Source organism: Coprinopsis cinerea (genome assembly GCF_000182895.1).
Source record: "Coprinopsis cinerea okayama7#130 chromosome 4 map unlocalized cont3.4, whole genome shotgun sequence".
NCBI lineage: Eukaryota > Fungi > Basidiomycota > Agaricomycetes > Agaricales > Psathyrellaceae > Coprinopsis > Coprinopsis cinerea.
In genome coordinates this window covers 1,669,694-1,683,897 of record NW_003307541.1, presented here as the reverse complement: position 1 = coordinate 1,683,897, position 14,204 = coordinate 1,669,694, and the positions used below count along the sequence as shown (strand labels likewise).

The following is a 14,204-nucleotide window of genomic DNA, read 5'->3' as shown; positions in this document are numbered from 1 at the left end:
CAATGTTTCGAATTATCGACGCGTAAGCAGGCTCGCAAGGAGCCTGGACACACCCAGAGGAAGGACTGCAGAGGAGATGCGTTGGAACAGGCAATGTATTATAATTTAAAGGTAATTCGCAATCCGAGGCTTAAAAGAGGTTCTCCGTTGGGGGGACGTGAGGTCAACTACACCTGTTTGTATGTGTTAGACTCGGAAGCCTTCGCACACGATTTGTCGACGCGAGTTTTCAATTTCGCCTTTGACTTATACGATTTACATCACAGCTTCGACTCGATCAGGACCGGTAAAGATTCAAGCGTCAGCACTGTTGCGTGATACACATTCCTGGTATCACCAGCTTCGACCCTATACAACTGCCCGCACAATGCCTCCTCGACCTGACTTAATGCAATATCTTATATTTCGCGACGACGACAATTCCCCGGCTTCCCAACTTAATGCAGGGTTTCTAGAAGGCTATCTATCTAAGCCAAGTCTTTCTCAACTTCATCGACCAGTCCCAAACCAACGGGCTCAGAAACATCCCTCAGGCCTGACTCGCTCACAACCTTCTCCAGTTCTACCTTCTTCTCTTCCATCAGGCCCCAAGTCTCTTGCGTAGTCTTTTGCTTTCCGAGCAAATTCTCTTGCGCCGCCTTCAACTCACCCTCGAGCTCATTTAATTGCCTCTGAAGATCCGCGCACACGGCCTGTTTTTGGTTGAACGTGGTCTGCAGCTTGGAGTGCTCAGATTCGACCTTCTTGTGTGCGGTGAGAGCGTGTGCGTGAGAGAGGACCTGGGACTTGTGGGCGCGTTGGAGGCCGAAGAGCTCAGACTTAAGGGCTGTTACGAGGGCCCTGGTCTCGGGTGGAAGGTTGGCGTTGGCGGTTGGGAGAGGCGGAGCGTCGGGGGAGGCCTTGGAAGCAGAAACGGGGAAAACCCCAACCAGCTTCATATGGTCGGTGAGGTCGGTAACGGTGACCTTCCGTTCGTCGTCCCGAACCTCGTCTGACACACCTTGGAGCTCCTCCACGATGACCAACTTGGACTCTCTTTCCGTTCCGCCTTCATGGATGATGGTGGTGGAGACAGGCCCTGAGGTGACTTCGACCTTGTCCTCTCTCGTGATCTTCACACCCTGCTCCTCCTCTACGACGACGAACTTTTGGGTGACCGTCTCGACTCTTTCTAATTCGGGGTTTTCAGGGTTAGTGTCCCTCGAGGAAGCCGCCGAAGAGCCAACGCGTGCTTCATCTTGAATACGAAGCATCTCTTCTCTCGCTTCCTTCTCCTCTCTCTTCCGGATTCTCTCCATCAACTTTGCGTTTTTCGCTATTCAGTCGATGTGTCAATATGCGCGCCTCTAGCCAAAATAATTGCGATTCACCTTCCTCCTTCTCAATCCGGTTCTTCTGGGCCCATGATTTATGTTTTTCCGCGTTTTCCTGCTTTCTGCGCGCATTTTCTTCCTTCAGGTCGACACCGAGGAGGAATTCGGCAACGTCCTGGTCGGTGTGTGGTTGACTCATTCGATACCAGAGAGTTGGTCCGTGGACATTCATGTCCCGCACGCGGCCTCGCATACTAGAAGGTTTCGTGGCGTCATGTCCCTTGAGCTTCGCGGTTGGAGTGGTCTCGAGAGTTGGACTGGATTTTTCGTCGGTAGACTTAGCCGTCTTGGCGACGGCAGTCAACGGAATTATAAGTGACCGAGGACTGGGGGTGGAAGTATGGGAGGTGTTAGCAGTGCCTGACTTTGGGCTTCGCTTTGTCTTCAGATCGAGCTTGGATTTGTTGCTCGAGATGAAGCTGAAACTCCATTTCTTGAGGGGGTCCTCGCCTGGAGGGATCTCTTTGGAGGCTGAGCCTGGGAAGAAGCTTTGGGGCTCAGGTAGAGCAACCTCTGTTTCATTGATGTCAGGAAGGGAGGAAGCTTCGGGGAGGGAGACTTCGACGAGTGGGTCGGTGGTGTCACTGGGGAGAGGGTTCAGGGAGGAGGAAGGTACGACCTCGTTTGCGTTTAGGCCGCGTCCCATTGCAGCTTGGAATGTGCTGGGTGGACCCGCGTGGTCATGATGAGGTTTTTGGTTCATGGGCGAAGAAGAGGCGGAATCATATGAAGTTACAGACGTGGAGGTGGATCCAATTCCTGTCCCATCGGTGTCGACGGTCGAGGCATTGGAGGATCCGGAAGACGCGGCCGTCCGGATGCTCTCTTTAGCGGAAGGAACGAGGCTAGTGTCACGAGGCAGAATTTCGCCCACCCCGTCGAGGTCAGGAACCGGTTTTGGGATGGGAATTGAAACAGGGGAGCTGTGGATGGACGAGGTAGATGACGTTGTGGCCACACCGGTGCTTGAGGCTGCGGGTGGAAAGTAGGAGGAAGAGGCTTCGGCGACAATGGGTGGTTGCAAGGTATCGTGGTCAGGTGCTTTGATTTCTGTAGTGAAGGGGTTAAGAACATGGAGAGCGGGTCAGTATTAGAAGGTTCACCTTGCCGGAGCTTGCTTGAAACTGAAGGGGAGATGCCAGTGGGCTGAGCTTTGGGTGCGCCAACAGCCACGCTCAGCGTTCTGGGCCAGTATTCGGATTTGTTGGTGTCGGATTTGTGACTGTGGTGCTTGAAGAAGTGGGGCATATGTACATGGGGTACATGTACGTGGAAGCGCGATTTGTGATGGGACTTGGACCGTGCTAAATCTGGACTGTCGGCAGTGGGAGGATCGTTGGAGGATATGACGATAGATCCTCGTTGGGAGACTGCACCCGTCGAGGTAGCCTGTGTCATCTTGGGCATGTTTGTCGTCACCTCCTTCAAAGATTTGATACGAGGGGATTCAGGTCGACTTTGGGAGAGGAGACCCTCCATCTTTGGGGGAGTCGTCATCGGAGGAGAATCGAAAGTTGGGTTTTGAGGGTTAACTGGGGTTGTCTCGCGGTGGTGGACTTGGTGGGAGATGTCCTGCGATGACTCGGTGGAATGCATGTTGTATGTGTTGTCTACTGGGTGGTGGTAAAGAGGAAGGAAAGAAGCAGAGAGAGAGGAGGGATGAGACGAGTCGTACTCAGATATACTGTTGTGAACTGTCCTAAGGCGTTTCTCCCGAGCTCCCTGATCCACTACTATCACATCCCCTGTTTGTCTCGATAACCGCCGAAGATTCGTTTACACCACACGGATTCCAATATGTTTCCATTTAGCAGGTGCTACTTAATAGTTACGACGTCTTGAGAATAAGCGAAATTTCGGATACTTTTGTGTTGGTGTTCGTAGGTCCATTCCGTTCCAGTCCCATTCAGAGTCTTGGCGATGATCATATCTCGGATTTTGAGTTGCAGCTTCCAGAGACGGTAGCGGGACCTGAGATCATCGGGGCCAATCTCCGAGTCGTGGTTAGATCTTGTTGCAGCGATCGTTCTTTCTTCTGCCTCCTCCATTTCGTTCGAATCCATCACTTGTGCTGCATCGGACAAATTCCACGGTGGGTTTGGGAATCCGTCATCGCTGCACGAAGCGCGCGGAGGTGGGACAGGATCTTCTTCTGGTGCCAACACCATCTTAGATTATTGACTGCGCTGCAGCTTTACGACTACGACGACTGCGACGACCTTCGGTCTGCTCAATTTTCACAACTTCTTGTGTTGGAGTCGGCAACGGTCGATTGCATCAGGCAAGAGGGAACAGCCCCGGAGAGGAACGAACAGGCATAGGGGATCTGGGACGAGGGACGACGACACGATACAGTTGTGTGATTCCCCAGTTCTCGGACGACGTCTTGACGTGTACTATCGAAATCGATCTTTGTATCTCAAACTCGTGGTACAAACTCGACGGCTGCGGGCGAGTCAATAGTACCCAGGTGTTTTGCGTTGCTACGACCACCGACGACGACAGGTTTCCAGAACGACGACAGTGAAGGCACAGACTGTATCAGTCATACTCAGACGGGATGTCCACGAATCAGTATCTGCAAACTTTAACCACCAACGCCACGCGACTCGGTACACGGATACAGGAATCGCTTTCTGAGCAGGCGCGGGAGCTTGCTGCTGTGCGAGGTGTCGTTGGGGGGAGTTCGAGTGCGAGTTATTTGGACAATGTGGGGATGGGAGTGGGTACGGCGGAGGAGAGGGCCAAGTTGACGGCGAGTATCAAACGACAGTTGGAGAGCGGGAGTGAGAGGGAGAAATTGGATGCGTTGAGACGGTTGTTGGCTGTGAGTACCTTTCAGCCTCGCCTTAGGGACTAGTCTAATGTCAGTCCAATACACGCAGCTCACGAGCAAATCCCATCCACCATCGTCCCTGACCCTCACCTTTTTCCCGCAAGTCGTCAAGCTCGTCGCCTCTCCCTCGCTCGAAATACGCAAGCTGACGTACATCTACCTGCTCCACCACTCGCCTTACGACCCTGATCTTGCCCTGTTGTCGATTAATACGTTCCAGAAGGACTTGAGCTCAGATCCGAACCCGGTGATTAGGGCGATGGCGTTGAGGGTGCTGAGCGGGATGAGAGTCCCAATGGTGGGAGGGGTGGTGGTGCTTGGGATTGGAAAGTGTGCTGCAGACAGGAGCGCGTATGTGAGGAAGGTAGCAGCGCTCGGGGTTGTTAAATGTTTCCAGTGAGTGGTATTATGCTGCGCATGGTGCAGAAAGCTGATCTAGAAACATAGGTTGGATCCAAGTCATCTGCCTACCCTTCTCCCGATCTTGACGCAGACCCTCCTTTCGCCTTCTGCCTTCTCCCCGCTCTGTATCGGTGCAACTGTATACGCGTTTAATACGCTATGTCCAGGACCCGACATCGAGCGCCTCAGTTTGATCCATAAACACTACAGAAAACTGTGCAAGGTGTTGATAGATGTGGATGAGTGGGGCCAAGTGGAAGTGATGCGGTTGTTGGTGCGCTATGCGAGGGCGATGTTGGCAAAGCCTCGGGTATCGAGAAAGACGGGTTCAAGGGAGCAAACACCAGAAGGGAAGGGTACCAAAGGGAATGAAGAAGATGAAGAAGAGATTGACAAGGACCTTCAATTGCTTTTCGATTCGGTGGAGCCTACGTTCCAGTCGAGGAACCCCGCGGTGGTGGTTGCTGCCACGAGGGTGTTCTACTATCTTGCCCCGAGGAGGAAGTGGGTTAAATTTGTGAACCCCCTGTTGAGGTTTGTGAATGGTGTTGGAGGTGGGATGGAGAGGACGACTGTGCGCTATGTGAGAGGTCTTACGAGTGACGGGGCTGTTGCTGTGAGTAGGATCTTAATTGTTGGTATATGGTCGGCGCTAACGAATGTTTCTGGCTAGCCACTTTTCGCCCCGTTCCATGCTCGATTCTTCATCCGCATGTCTAGTGATTCTTTACCACTCAAGAAAGACAAGATCCGTGTGCTACTCAATCTCGTTACCCCATCAATGTCAACATCAGAGACGACAAGTAATGATCACATTCACGATCTCTGGCCCGTGATACTGCGCGAGCTCGAGTCGTATGCGGATGATACGAATGACGAGGTTGTGGGAGATGCGATCAAGGGTATTGGGGTTCTTGCCAGGGTTGTGGGGAGACTGGATGGAGGAGAGGTAGCAAAGACGTGCTTGGAGAAACTTGTAGGGATGATTGCGAGTCCGTATGGTATGTGGATTTCTATTTCTTTGCCTTCTGAGATACCTTACATTGTGTCCTACGTGTAGACGTGGTTGTCAACAATGCGGTTCAGGTCCTCAAGGAGCTCGTTCATATCCAACTCGTGGATCAACTTAGGACGGGACATGGTTGGAGTGCAGGCGGGCAGATGGGAGCACTTTCGATTGTCAATCATCTGGCGAGGAAGTTTGACGATATCAAGCACGCAGAAGCTCGGGCTTGTATCGTGTGGTTGGTCGGACAGTATGCTGCTGCAGGAGAAGGAGGCACGAATGGGATCGATGGGATTGTTGATTGGGCACCGGATGTGTTGAGGAAGGGAGCCAAGTCGTTCGCGTCGGAGGAACCGATTGTCAAGCTGCAGCTTGTAACTCTAGCGGGCAAGTTGGCTGTCCTGCCGAAACCTGTCTCACCAGTGTTGGTTGACGGCCAGGAAACGTTAACGCCAGAGATGCAGCAGCAGAAGGAGAAGCAGAGAAAGTTGGGGCTGTTGGTCAAGTATGTCATACATGGGTTGGCGAGGTATGATTTGAACTATGATGTCAGGGATCGAACGAGGATAGTATGGGGATTGGTGAGGGGTGTTGTCAAGACGCTCCTGGGAAGTGACTATTACGCTCCGGATGATGAGGATGAAGATGGGGATGCTTGGGAACGGAGGGAACGGGAGGGTGGCGTGGTGTTGAGGAGAGAACAAGTGAAGGTCGTGTTGTTTGAAGGGAAGGATGTCTCGGTGGATGAGAAATGGGGTAAAGAGGAGGGATTGGTGGGTAGTGTGAGGATGTTCTCTCCTGGTCCTGGCTACTCTCGGTCGTTCGAGCTGGAGGAGGAAGAAGAGAAGGAGGAAGAGTATGGTTCTGGGACTGGTACAAGGTATTTTGTCGACGAAGACGTGCCGGAGTGGATGGAGAAGGGTGTGGAGAGTAGTTTGAGGGATTCGGAAGACGATCAGTATGTTTCTGGAAGACCTGAAGTCACTGCTCTGGGTTCCGGAGGGATTGGGAGTGGTGGGATGGGTGCGAGAGCAGGTGGGCATGGAGGACAAGGAAAGGTTGTCCTCGTACCGACGAATTTCTCCGGCACGAATCCTTCGCCGTCTGGATCTGCAAGTGTGTCTGTTGCCTCGGGTTCAGCGCCTGGGACCCCTGGGTTCGGACAGAGTGAAGAAAAGAAGAAGTGGAAGGATTTGGATGCATTTTATGCTGAGAGTAGTAGCAGTGAGGAGGACGAAGAGGAGGAGGACGAAGAGGAGGAGGACGAAGGGGAGGAGAGCGAAGAACCGGGTGAAGAGGATGAAGAGGGTGAAGAAGCAGAGGAAAGCGAGGATGAAGAGGAAAGCGAAGAGGAGGAAAGTGAGGAGGAAAGTGAGGAGGAGGCAGGGCTAATTAGACGCTAATGTTTTCCTTACTATCTGAGTGGATCGTTCACTGTTATCGCCTTGGCTCCCAATTGGAGTAAATAGAGGCTAATTGGATCTGGATTTCTGACCCAGAAGAGTGGTTCGTTGAACACGTGTGGAATCTCAGACGAAATCGCCGATTCGCCGAACTCAAGGCCAAATGCATTTTAAACTCCGATCTCGGTGGGTCGCTCACCGATAGATCTCAAAACGATTTCGTTTCTGTGACGAGCATGGCTTCGACGCATTATCCAACGGCTCAGAGATATTCAACAAATGACCCTCCACGACTACCGTCAATCCGCGAGCTCAACTTTGCATACCCGCAGGAACAGCAGCAACGGCAGCTACAGGCCCAGCAGCTAGCCCAGCAACAACTTCAGGCACAGCCAGGAGTCGTAGGGCACCAACACCCGCACCAACAGCAGCAGCAGCAGCAACAGCAACAACAGTCCTGGGGAGCTCCAGCGACACGGACGCATAGTCACCAGCACCAACAGCACACGCCACCGCAGGATGCTCTCCCACCAAAACGCGACAATGCAGGCTATGTGCACCCAGGGATACCTTTGTCGGCCCAGATTCAACAAAACGAAACGCCTCGTTCACCTGCTCAAACGAAAAGACCAAGAATAGCTAGGGTATGATTGACGTATCTCAACAGAATACTTTGTTTTAATTGGAAGCAGAACTATCCACCACAGTACGCTTCCTATCCTCAACAAAACCAGCAGCAACAGCAGCAACAACAACATCACCAACAGCACCAGCAACACCAGCAGCAACAGACAGTCCAACAACACCAGCAGCAACAACCGCAGCCGCAACAGCAACAGCAGCCTCCGCCTCCACCGCCGCCGAGCTCTGCCCCGCAGGTAGCTCACCAGCCTGTCCCCGTATCGAGTTATGCAGCCGCGTACCAGCAGTATTTGCAACCACTGAGGCCGTCTGCAAACAATGCTGCGTCGAACCCGTATCCTTCTCCTGGGCCTCCTTCTGCACCTCCTCCACCACAGGGACACTGGAATCCTCAGCAGCATGGGCAACAAGGCCAACAAATGGGAGGGCCTTCACAAAATTTGCCTCCTCCAGGGCCACCACCTCCACCACAGCCTGGGAGTAGCGCGCTTCACCAGCATCAGCAGCATATGAACCATCATCATCCGCATCAAGGACAGCCTCCCCAACACCCGCCCCCGCCGCCCCAGCATCACCCACACCCGACTCATCACCCGCTTCACCAACCACCTGTCCATCATCAGCAACACCATCACCACCAGCAACAACACCACAACCACCAACACCAGGGCCAGGGCCAGGCCCAGCCGCCCCCGCCGACCTTTGCTAGTCGCACGACGCCTTTGATCCCGACAAGCGTTGACGCGAATAGGCATCCCCCTCATCACCATCAGCCTCTGCACCAATCATTACCCCCACCGACCTCCCATCCTCCACCAGCTTCCCATCCACCTCCACCGCCGCCGCCTGCTTCGTCCTCTCTCCCGCCCCCTCCACCTTTACCTTCATCGAGCCATCATCATCCTTCCTCGTCTTCTCATTCACATCCATCACATACTCCGCACCCTGCGGCCCAACAGAGTATACCCCCGCCTCCTCCATCAAATATCCCTCCTCCGCCGAGTGCAACGCAACATGCGCATTTGTATCATCCTCCGCCGACACCTGCAAGCGCGACCGTGAATCTTGCAGAACCGGAACGCGGCGCGACTCTCTCAGAGGTCAGTATTTGGAATTTTCTCAGCGAAATGACGTTTTACTCATTTTTTGTAAAAGATCTATAAACAATGTACGGCTTTATATGCGTTTGCGAATCGATACGGTGCGCGTTTATCCACTTATTTAGTTTGTGTCAACTGAACTAAAGGCGATCATTGTAGCGCATCTGCAGCAAACGGTGCCCCACACACAGCATGCCGAACCTAATCCTAGCGAACTCTCAGAGATGTCACAGAGAGCGAGGACAGTGGTAAAGTTGCTAGAAGACTTCAAGAGGCTGAACGGTCTGGGTGGTCCTACTCCGGGCCAGATACCAACACCGATTCCTTCAATGATACCACCTCCCCCTCATGCCCAGTTATCCCCACACCACACTCTAAATCAACTCAGCACTCAGGGACCAGGGCAGACTGGAGGTCAGACTTCTCCGGATGATGTTCGGCCACCCAAACGCCCTTGGGAAGATATGTCGCAGGATAACGGGCCTGGCGAAGGCTCCGTTGATGACTATGGAGGAACTTCGACTTCGAATGATAAAGGTGCTAACAACGTCAATGGGGGCGGTGCGATCAACGGTGCTGCAGGTGGAGTTTTGCAGCCGCCTACGCCCGCGCCTACAGGCACAACGACGGCTGAACAAGACATGGAGATGATTAGGACCAAGAGGGCGACCAGCACTGCGGCTGCAGCTGCCTCGGCTGCTTCTGGAGCTGGCGGTGCGGGAGGTGCTGGGACGAAGAGTAAATATCGGAAGAGGAGCGTGAGTCTTGTTTCGTTAACACTTGGTGATTCGTTGTTGTGGACGTCAAAGCTGATTTTCCGTTTGCGCTCTTTTCGCTTCCATTCCGTGGCTTTGGGTCTTTTGTGGACGCAACGCGGAATTACGGTATCGTCTTTTTTTCTAAACGCCGATAACATACTACGACTAGCGCGCTACCCCTCCTGGCAAGTGTCACTCGTGTAATATTCGGGAGACTCCCGAGTGGAGAAGAGGTCCTGATGGAGCGAGGACGCTATGCAATGCTTGTGGCCTTCGTAAGTGTCTCTATTCTTATTCTTTCCTAAGAAGGGAATAACTGACTCTTTTATTTCGGAAGATTATGCCAAGATGATGCGGAGGAAGAACAAGAATGGGGAGAGTGGTGCCGACATCGATATGGATACGCTGCGAGCAAGCGCACGAGCTGCCGAGAATGCGGCGAATGCCTCTGCCAGCGCTAACACGAGTTCGAACGACAACCAGCCTGGCTCTTCGAGCTCAGGAAATGCGAACAACAACAACCAGACGACTAATTATACTAATGGAACAAGCGCATCAGTGCATTCGACTCCCGTTATGAATGGGATTGGGATTGATGGGAAGCCGAGGAGCAAGTTGGGTAAAGGAGCGGTGGATTCAATGGTCGTCGATATTTCTGGTCCTGGTGTTGGAGGAGGAGTTGCACCTGTGCAGACGCATCATACAGGGGCATTTTTGGTGCAGATGATTTCAGCCCCGCCGCCTCCGCTGCCACCACAATCTTCATCGTCTTCTGGCGACAACAATAACAGTGGACCGGGGCCGATGAATATTGACGCGCCGTCGCAGCCCGCCTCGTCCTCGTCGAACAGCGAAAATCACCAACAAAACCAGTCTCATACTTCTGCACCACCCCCACCGCCGTCACAAAATTCGAATATACCCCCTCCTACAACAGCCGTTGGAAGTGTGAATCTAGGAGGAAGAGCAGGCCAGCAGGTTACGGCCACGAGTTATCACTCGATAATGAACGGACATCATCATCACCAGCAGCAACAGCAACACATCCCACCTCCGACGACTGCTTCGAGTGTTAATTCGAGAAATTCCGGGAGTGGAAATCAGGGCCACGGGGGTCCTCAGCAATCGCCGTGGATGTCGAGCGTGCAGATCCCGCCTCCGCCGACTAGCACTTCGAGTTCGTCAAGTCAACAGCAACACCGGACGAGTTCCAATAACAACAATAATCATCGATTACAGCAGCAGCAGCAGCAACAGCAAACAAATACTCCACGACCATCTTCACTTCATCCGCCACCTACGAGAGCCTATGCCCCTACTCCGGATCATGTCCAACATGCTTCATATCTTCATCATAGAAATGGTGGTAGTGGATCTACGAGCACCGTTCAGCAGATGCAGCAACCAATACAGTTGCATCCTCCACCGACTACTGCGTCCACTCACGGACATCATTCTAGCTTCTTGGCCCGTCATCGGTGACGCTGATGGGCAGGTATGCTGCCCATTTTCCCTTTCTTGCCTCTATTTTCTCCTTTTCTCTTGTTCGTCTTCTCTACATTTCCGTCGTCTCCAGCATTGTGTACCATCTCCCCTGCGCATTGATTCCCCTCTTATTTCTCGTTCACGATGTTCTACTTACGATGTACCATCACTATTAATCTCGGTTGATTCGACATTTCATTTATTTCATCCTCCTTCCATGGTGTTACTAAGGACAGCTTTACCTTACCACTGCTAATTACCTCGTACTCACTTGGTCCACGAGCCGATGTTTGGATTTTCTGTTCCCACCTTTTTGACGTTGCTTCGTGTCGATCTGGTTTCTTGCCTCATGTTCAACTTTCATCTTATTTCTCTCGGCACTTGTTTCTTCTCTCGCAAATAAAATGACCCAACTACCAACACATATCCTATGTACGACCTGACATTTGTATAGGTATAAAAGCAATGCGGCTATCTCACTGGCCTTGGGCTTCCCTGCATCCCCTTTCCTCTTGGTTTTCTCATCTCCGACGCAGGTCTTCTGAGGCGCGTCTCCGTCGGCCCTCTTTGCCTATCACTTGATCGCAGCATGCTGTTCAGATACAGTCGTCCACTCTATTCCGCAATGTTCATGTTTCAATTGGGAATTCGAGTTCCGGGAGTACGGTGACCTTCACTGTGCTCCAACGTGTTTCCGTCCCCATCTACACGTTTCTTTTATTCAGGGTGATGGTGTGAAGCATTGCCTTCTAAGTGCGGTTGAGGGCTGGGTATGTAGTTTCTATATGGAATGTGTTGAAATACCCTCTGAATGATGTCTCGAGCTTGTTGGACATTCAATGAAGACTCGGTGCGGTGTGGATTGTGATTGCAGGTACGAGGTTCGAGACTCGAGAGGACAAATGTCGTCGAAATCTCGCGGATGACTAGCCTCTGCGGATTAGCGTTGTCATTAAATCTATTTCGGTGCGGGTTGGTTCTGGTGGATGGTAGATTTTTAGGTTTGTGGAGGGTGATCTGGTGGCAGGGTATGTGAATTGGTGAAGGGCGAAGATGTGTGCTTCGAGAAGAGAGGAAGAAAAGATGGGATTGGCTAGAGTACCTCTGTGTTGGTTCTGGATGTCTTTCGTGGTACCGAGATGTACCGCCGACGCCATCGATAGTCAGAGTTGCCTCTCGCAGGGTGTATGTTCGGATGCAAAATAGGGTATGTGCAGGGTACACCATGTCATGAGATCAGGCACGTTGTGATCCCCGTCCTCCAGTAGGCAATGCCAAAGGAACTCGTGTCCTTGAACTTGAAACGAGAAATCATAGTCAAGACTCAAGATAAGTACATAGATTCCTTTCTCGAGCGACCTTCCCACCTCGTGATGCAAAAAATGACCCTCCTTTTGCTACCAGAGGCGCTCGGAAATCAAGGTTTAGTACGAGGAAGGCAGAGATAGAAGCGAGTTTTGCGTGTTGTACGTTTTTTTGTAATGAGCTAGAAGTCCAGATCGGAATTGGATAGCCAGTGAAGAGTAGTTTATGGGTGCTGGGAACTGGGCAGTTTCCGGGGAAAGTCTGGAAGTCCTGCTTCTTGGGGACTAGAAGGTTAAATGGCGGATATGGAACCATGGGAAGGGTGTCCGTATCGTGATCGTATCGTGTGGTGGGGCGCTTTAGAGTTGGAAGGCTGTCCTAGGAAGGGTGGAATGTACGTATACATGCGACATGCTTTTGCCACATAGTCATCATTTGCTTTCTTTCATCGAAGGACATGGAAAAACCTCGCACAACACGTGTTGAATGTGTTAAAAATGTGGACGGCGAATTGAAGGATTTGAGTGTGGGGTGGGTTTGTGTGTGAGACGGTGGTCGACGTAGGCCATAGGCCAGGTAATGGCAGGGGGGAAGGACGTTACGATTTGACGTACGAAAGAAGTGCATAAACTCCCGGCTGTCCGGAAGTTACTTGGTGTGCGGATATTGTGATGAGCGCCTATCTTCGGTAATGGCGGACTTTCGGAAGCGCGTCTTGTGGTATCGTTCGATCGGTATTCTACGATCCTGGGAACAGCCTCCGAAAGGAGCCTGTACGGCGGCGACGCTGATGCGGTCGGCTCGCCTAGGGTCTTCGAGTCCCCCTTGAGGCTTGCAATCACTAGGTAATTAGAGAATCAGTGGTATACCAGACCCCCCAATTGACATTGTACGCGCTGCTCTTGCTGACTCTGGTGACTTGAGCGGCGGTGTGCTGTGCCAACTTGAACACACAATGTTCCAAGCTTCTTAGGGAAGCGGCGTCCTAATTGGACTTACTTCTCTCTGCAGTTTCGGTTAGTGCTTTACTTCAATGCTACTTGCGAAGATTCAGGAAAGTGGAGTGCAACGGGAGCAACTCGCGCGTCGGCGGTGTGTTCCCCATCATTGACATCCATCATCTTGTACCCCGAGATTCCAGCTCCCAATGCACTCCCATACGTGTTGCTGAGGTCAATCGCAACATGTCTGAGCAATGGTACTGAGCCACCAAACAGTGCAACAGCGGTATCCCACCAGCTAGTGTCCGGGACTTTCTAACGAGAACGACGTCCCCAGGACCCTCCCCAGACTTACCTTGGGTTTACCATCTGGAAATGCCGGTACGGGGTCGCATATCCCCTCATATTCTCAGATATTCTCTCAGTGCACGGAGGCCACCCCGCCGCCTCTCCTCGCCCAGCCCGAATTGATTGGTGATGCCCGACGTTTGCCAAGCTAGTGCCTCATCGTATAATACCGATCGAAGTATGACTCGCGCGTCTTGGTAGCTCCGGGCGACTCGATCTGCCATCTTCCTCGCGCGTATCGGCGTAATGATTCAATGTCGTGTCATTTCAACTGTCCGCAGTCCCACAAGGCTGTACTCACTTTGAATGGCCTCAGAGCTAAACGCCCATAATGGCCGACATGAGCGAGGTCTAGTCGTGGGCAGAAGAGGAACCGAAACACGCTGTAGATTGGAAATTGTTGGCAAGTGGGGCCTCTTATCCACATATGTCTCCCGCTTTGCTTATTTGAAGTGTGGAAATTTACCTATTTTGTGACGAGAATCAGCACCAATTAGACTTTATCGAGAAGGTAGGAACGATGGCAGGAAGGAGATGTTCCTCATTCCTTCCGAGTGGACTGCTGCTCCAATGCCGTTTCAGTGGAACTTGTATATATCTCAGCA

At 52.2% G+C, this 14,204-nt stretch overlaps 4 protein-coding genes across 4 annotated transcripts; 2 read left to right on the top strand and 2 right to left on the bottom strand.

Annotated features, from left to right (window-relative positions):
- Positions 1-467: 467 nt before the first annotated feature.
- Positions 468-2,969, bottom strand: CC1G_06268 (hypothetical protein; the record flags this gene model as incomplete). Its single annotated transcript, XM_001836131.1, has 3 exons — positions 468-1,315; positions 1,371-2,423; positions 2,477-2,969. The coding sequence occupies 3 exons, from the start codon at positions 2,967-2,969 to the stop codon at positions 468-470; spliced, it is 2,394 nt and encodes a 797-aa protein (XP_001836183.1).
- A 221-nt stretch (positions 2,970-3,190) lies between these two features.
- Positions 3,191-3,541, bottom strand: CC1G_14387 (hypothetical protein; the record flags this gene model as incomplete). Its single annotated transcript, XM_002911344.1, has 1 exon — positions 3,191-3,541. The coding sequence occupies one exon, from the start codon at positions 3,539-3,541 to the stop codon at positions 3,191-3,193; it is 351 nt and encodes a 116-aa protein (XP_002911390.1).
- A 392-nt stretch (positions 3,542-3,933) lies between these two features.
- On the top strand, positions 3,934-7,020 carry CC1G_06267 (beta-NAP protein; the record flags this gene model as incomplete). The annotated part of the gene is made up of 6 exons (XM_001836130.2): positions 3,934-4,200; positions 4,259-4,605; positions 4,657-5,227; positions 5,285-5,612; positions 5,672-6,122; positions 6,171-7,020. The coding sequence occupies 6 exons, from the start codon at positions 3,934-3,936 to the stop codon at positions 7,018-7,020; spliced, it is 2,814 nt and encodes a 937-aa protein (XP_001836182.2).
- A 236-nt stretch (positions 7,021-7,256) lies between these two features.
- CC1G_06265 (hypothetical protein) lies at positions 7,257-11,002 on the top strand (the record flags this gene model as incomplete). Its single annotated transcript, XM_001836128.2, has 6 exons — positions 7,257-7,664; positions 7,713-8,762; positions 8,818-8,863; positions 8,922-9,520; positions 9,690-9,795; positions 9,858-11,002. 6 exons carry the CDS (start codon positions 7,257-7,259, stop codon positions 11,000-11,002), a joined length of 3,354 nt encoding a protein of 1,117 aa, XP_001836180.2.
- Between the last annotated feature and the right edge of the window lie 3,202 nt (positions 11,003-14,204).